The sequence below is a fragment of the Priapulus caudatus genome, unplaced genomic scaffold, assembly GCF_000485595.1.
Source record: "Priapulus caudatus unplaced genomic scaffold, Priapulus_caudatus-5.0.1 Scaffold153, whole genome shotgun sequence".
Taxonomy (NCBI): Eukaryota; Metazoa; Priapulida; class Priapulimorpha; order Priapulimorphida; family Priapulidae; genus Priapulus; species Priapulus caudatus.
In genome coordinates, this window is record NW_014577214.1 from 442621 (window position 1) to 449080 (window position 6460).

A 6460-nucleotide genomic window follows, 5' to 3' on the forward strand; every position below is an offset into this window, starting at 1 on the left:
CTCTCTCTCTCTCTCTCTCTCTCTCTCTCTCTCTCTCTCTCTCTCTGTCTGGCATGCGGGAGACGCTGTCTATAAAAGGTCTTCTTGCAGATTAGGAAACCTAACCCGCATTGCTCAATGAAGCCCTGCCCATATTTTTATGTCCTCACAAAATCCCCGGGGGCTATTTCTAGTAGCGACACCAAAACAGAACATATTGCGAATAGGGCGGTATATCTATGATATGGCACATGCTCAGAAAAAGGAAGAATACCCGAGAGAGAGAGAGAGAGAGAGAGAGAGAGAGAGAGAGAGAGAGAGAGAGAGAGAGGTCTCTCCCTCTCTCGCTTTCTCTCTATCCCTCTCTATTTCCTTCCGACTGAAATGTCAAACCGGGTATCGGCAGACATCCCACAAAGTACGCGCCTAAGAATAGCAAAACTTGTTGTGAAATAGCAGCGTTCACGTTGGCGTCGTCGCCGTTGAAAGTCGCCACAGCCCTTGTTAAAAAACCCGCACGATTTCAAAACAGAGACAGTTTTTTGGCCCGGCAAAATACAGCCAGGCTAATAGGCGAAGAAGTGTAGGGCACGCGGTTAGAAATTTTTACAGGAAATGTCTGGTCTCCTCGCTCCGGAAACAAGGTAGGTCTAACGTAGGGGTGAGCGAGAGTGCGCGGACACGGAGGGAACATGAAAATAAACGAGTTAGTGAGTAGGACGAAGAGCACGTGAAAGCGTCAATTGGTGCATGCGGCAAGAAAAGAACGTGCTGAAAGAATATTGATACTGAAGGAAATTTAAAGGGCGAAAATAATGGAAGTATTTCATCAAATCGACAACACGATCGACTTCAAACAGAAAACGCAGACGACAAAATGAGAGAAATCCAATAAAGAATCGCTACCGTCATAGCGAATATCGCGTAAACGGAGACAGCGTACAGGAAGAATACAAAAATATGTAGCCTCGGATTGGAAGGACACGATAGTGGAGAGTTCGGCATACGAATCACACGTAGCGTGATGAAAAGCACAAAAAGCGCAAAAAGTTTGCTTACGTGAAAAACCAAACAAAGAACGCCAAAAGTGTGAAATTAATGCGTCCCACTTGTGGCGCTAGGGATTTTGACAAGCGCAGAAAATTAAATTAGTAATAGATCCTCACGGGTATAAACATATAATTTGGTAACTGGCCGAGAAAATGCGGCAGCAGGAGCGATATCTGCAGTAATACTTATAGTGCACTGGAGTACTTATAGATCACTATGTCAGCACGCGCCACGACTCCCTATTTTCCTATTACTCCGGAATTTCAGCATGGCCTAAATAACATTGCCGCGGCCAAACACATCCGTCGAATCATATACGTATACCTACCGTACGTATTTACGCACTTACACGTTTAAAAATAATTATATAATTTCCTCAGTAGTATCTCAGGACGCATTGCGTTTGACGTAACCCTCCAAATTAACCCGCAAAGTACCGATACCCGTAAGTATAGGAGTGATCGCCTAATTGGAAATGGAATGAAAGTAAAATGTAAAATATGTAAAGACCGCAATGCAAATATATGTTCTTGCTATGGTTTTTGTGTTTGGTATTAAACCATCCTTGGTAGTTATCTAACCGCGTATTTTTATGTATGTACATAAAGCATGCAACGTACGTGTTAATGAGATCTTCAATAAACAAAACAGAACATATGGCGCCCGTCTATAACGCGCGCACCCCTTTTGGTACTCACCTCCCGTGTGTCCCTGGCAAGTCTCGTAGAAGTCGGGACAACAATCGGTGCGATCACGGCTACAGAACATATCACAGTAGCAGACAGTGTCCAGTATGGGCACTGTGCATTCGTCATCCCTATCCGTGCAGCACGTCGGCACGCGCGTGCGACAGTAGTCCCCGCTGACGTCGTCTGCGTAAGGAAAGTCAGAATTCTCTGGTATCCACGTCGCGGTCGCGGCGACGATCGACACTAGCACCACAACAGCGGCTAGTAACCACCGCGGCAACACGGCCATCTTCGGCTTATAATCAGTTACCATGCACCTGAAAGATAAACAACAACAACAATGAGTTCCACGTTACTGAAGAGGAATAAACAAAATCGACCATATATATATAAGGACCCATTGCGTGGATGGGCTTCAGGGGGTCCGTGAACCACATTGTGCAAAATTGTGTGTTTATGTGTTTATGTTCATTTTTCTTGGGAAGGATCCGTAGCTTTCACCAGACTCTCAAAAGAGTCTATGACTCAAAAAATTGAATTAACTACGTCACGAATTTACTATGGTGTATATTTATAAAAAAATTTGTTGTATTTTTTTTACATTAAAAGTAAGTACTGACGGTACTAAATGTATCGTCAAATTCTTACCTGATAAGATTGTTTCTCAAGTAGTTAAAAATCCAAAAAACCTGGACGATTTGATATTATGATCCTGGCAATAATTGCTTGCTATGGGCTATGTATGAGTCACGAGTGTATGTTTACATCGCACAACATAGTAAAATAGAAAGTATAATGCAGCAATTTTCATTTTGTGAAAAAGTGGAAATATTTTTTTTACTTTTACTATTTACGGTGACGTAATCACTTTAAGAACCACTGGGCTAGATTATAGCTAGATGATCTACGGCACCTGTACTACACCTTACCACGTGTTGCAGCCGCGCTTCACCGTGGTTCCCTCGAAATGTTTCTTCCCATTATCGTAGCAGACAGCTGCAAAGAGTGGTAACCGCGTGTTATACGATGCACGATAAACTTATAAAAATAAATATTGATATGCAAGAAAGTTTGAGAAAACCGATACATAAATATAAATAAATAAATATATATATATATATATATATATATATATCTCATGACAAACGCTAGATTAGTAATACCTGGACTATCTATCAATAATATGTGCAAGGTATAAGAAGCTTAATAATAATTTATGCCGTTTGCATCTTCTTCTATTATACACTAAACCATGCACTATAGCAGCAAATATGATGTTGAGCAAGAAAGGATTCCCTCAGTACCTTGAACTGGTCCGTTGCTGAAGATCTCGTACTGAATATCCACAGTCTGAAACAAGTGCATAATATAATATGATGAAGAAATTTGGTGAGAAGAGCAGATCCCTTAAATAAGGAAGCTGCGTACAGGCTAATGCTAGCATATCAATACATTGGTAGCTCTTGGTCAGAGAATAATAGTAATAGGTGTTACGACGTTCCAACTATCCAATGTTACTGCCTTTGTGTGTACTGTGTATATATATATATATATATATATATATATATATATATATATATCCCAGCCGCAAGCATTCATGCATGCTCTTACACAGAAATTCTCAATAAATACGTGTGTAATGATTTGTGATTATTATTATCATTATCATCATGATCATCATCGTCATCATCATCGTCACTGTTGTTTATGGTTTATTATTATTATTATTATTATTGCTGTTGTTGTTGTTGTTGTTGTTGTTGCTGTTGTTGTTGTATTATCGGTTTTTCAAGCAATAGTTTTTGCCTGCGTTTCATCTAAACCCGTCTTCTGAGGCGATCATATGTGTGACTAGAGGCAACACGCGGACAAGCGGCGGTAGAGTGAGTGGTCAGTAGCTCACGTTATTAGACAGTAGATACGCAGGTGTCATCTTGTAGAGGCGGTTGTTGGCGAAGTTATCGCTGGACGGGCAGCTGCCGTCGTTCTTACGGAAGCGGCATTTGTCGACGTTCTCACGATTTCCGCTCACAACGGATAGCAAGTCTCAGGCACCGTGCTGCAAAACACGTAACAAAAACAATGTAACAATGTAAAACAATGTAATAATATAACAATGTAAAACAATGTTAACAATGTAAACAATGTAATAATATAACAATGGTAAAACAATGTAACAATTAAAACAATGTAATCATATAATAATGTAAAACAATGCTAAACAATGTAAAACAGTGTACGAAGTGACATAGAAAGGAGTTTTGTCAAGCCATATTACGACTCTGGAGTGGTCCACTAGGAGGAGCTAGCTGCGGGGCTTCGCGAGAATGTTGACGTCACGTGCGCACATTTAAACGACTAATTAGAAATCCGATTTCATTCGTCAGTTATGTCTTCGTAAATAGCGATTCAAATGCGCATGAGCAACATCTAGACTTTCGTGTAAAACTACGGTTGGTCATGCGCGTGCTTACCCTGTCCTGCTGCGCATGAACCACCAAGAGTTTTTCGAGGCACCTGGATCAAGGCAGCGGTTCTTGTTGCTGGCGGTTGCAGCTCAGAAGCTGCTGGGCCGACAGCCGTTCTAGCTCGGTGCCATTAGAGAGAATCGCCAGTCTATCAGAGGCAGCCGCTGAAGACATAAGTAAATGTTTAAGTCACATGCGTGTAGTACGTAACTACGTAAGTATGTAAATACGTAAGTCTCCGCGAGCGCATGCGTATACCTGCGCATAATTCACGCACATTATCTTTCTCTACTCAATAGATCAGAGGAGAGAGGATGATAACTCAAACCACTGACCTATCCGCTTCGAGTGACTAACACAGGCAGTTTAGCCGATCAACGCGCAATAGGATAGAGTTTTAAAGCGCTGTTTAAAGTGCAGGCAAGTCGACGATTTAGCGCGTATGCGTGAAAACGCGGATAATCAGTGTCTAGCTTAACACGCATAGCAACAATATCCAAGAATGGGTGTGGTTATCTCACACAGCGCGGTTATCACACGTCCGCATTAACCAGTCGTAATATCTCGCTTAGGTGAGTTACCATCACTCCAAGAGTGAAAAAATCCAAAGGAGCGTGTTAAATTTATTGGAAACGTTCGTGGACTTTTATTCCTCCTGGTCACATCGGATCCTCAGCCCGGACTGTGCTTTGAGGTAATTAAGTTTATTACCTCTTGATCATGTATATGACCAGGAGGGGACTACGAACAAGTATCTCCAGAAGATATGTTAGTCAGGTATGTTTATCAGGATGTCGAAGGTCCTACTAGTACGTTCACACGCGATCCCAACAGTGCCAGAACAATCCCGCGTGTACCCCACAGGCGCGATAACACAGTAATGCGCTGGTTGCGAGACAGAGGCGACACCTTTTGCTAGGAAAACAAGTTACCGGTGTAGAGAACGCCCACGAGGCGTTACAGAGTTCCTGTTCCTAATTGGTCCTACCCATTCTCCCCCACTTGTCGGCGCGGCGTCGAAATTAGTCGCTAACTGCTTGGCCAAATCTTCATAGTTAATCTGAATTTGGATAGTAATAATATTGATATATACAGATACCATAATGCAACTATAGAGCTGACATACAAGCAGATGAAGAGCTACAGTACGCCATCTAGTATATGTAGCTCCTTGCTGCTAAACAACTCTTTTGTGTGTAAAAGTCCTAAATTAATGTATTATTATCCTGTATATCATATACATTCATAAATAATTAATACTATATATATATTATCAACGCTTACCGAAAGTTTTTATTGTTATACATCTTACCGGAACCATCGTAGAGATGAACTTATCCGGTTTCTTAGTTCCCAGCATGTAGGAAGACCCTTCGTCTAAGGTCAACGGAGAGAAGTGAGAGCCAGAGTACGTGTCAGCCCGCCATCTAAAGAACACCCTGAACGTTGCTGTACTGTTTACAGCACAACCTGCTCCGTAGTAAACACAGTCACATCTCTAAACCCGCATATAAATATTAGCTAGTCGCAATGCTCACTATGCGTTGTATAAAGAACTAGAGCACTCGAGAGCGCAAGACCTCCGCCAAGGAAGCTTAATTCTCTCACTGTGAAAAATTTAATTAATTAAATTAAAATATAATTGAATCCGGATCATCCCCAAAATGTCACCAATTCTAAGTTACCCCCCATTTCTGACGTATCCTGAAAACTTAATTAATTAATTAATTAATTAATTGAATCCTGATTCACCACCAAAATGTAATCAATTCTAAGTTACCCCATTTCTGACCTATCCTGAAAATGTAATTAATTTATTGATTCGATCACCACAAAACCCTTTTTAAGTTAGCCCACTTTCTGACCCTATCCCTGAAAATTTTATGACAATCCGCCATAACTTTTCAGTTAGGCAGCACCTTAGGCTGTAACCAAAACCCAAAACCAACAAACAAACACACGCCGGTGAAAACATAACCTTCCTGCCCACCCTTGGCGGAAGGTAATAAGCACACATTCATGTCTATGTAAATGCCCGCAGAGTCTGTAAGGGTTGACGCGCAAGGAGATAAAATGAATTCAAGTTGTAAGGAATAGTTAGTAATAGGTTTCAATGCGATATATCTGAGCGGTATACATTCCCAGTTGATTCGCACGCGACACGCACGCACGCACGCACGGCCACGCACGCACGCACCGCGCGCGCGCGCCGGCGCGCCACCCACACACACAACACACACACACACCAACACAGACACCACACACACACCACAC

General features: G+C 41.8%; 1 protein-coding gene across 1 annotated transcript in view; it reads right to left on the minus strand.

Annotated features, from left to right (window-relative positions):
* The window catches only part of LOC106806308 (uncharacterized peptidase C1-like protein F26E4.3), a gene marked incomplete at its 3' end in the record, with an annotated part of 26551 nt that overhangs the window by 16579 nt on the left and 3512 nt on the right, over positions 1-6460 (minus strand). The window contains 1 exon segment of the mRNA XM_014808195.1: positions 1728-2035. Coding sequence (XP_014663681.1) covers positions 1728-2031 — 304 coding nt within the window.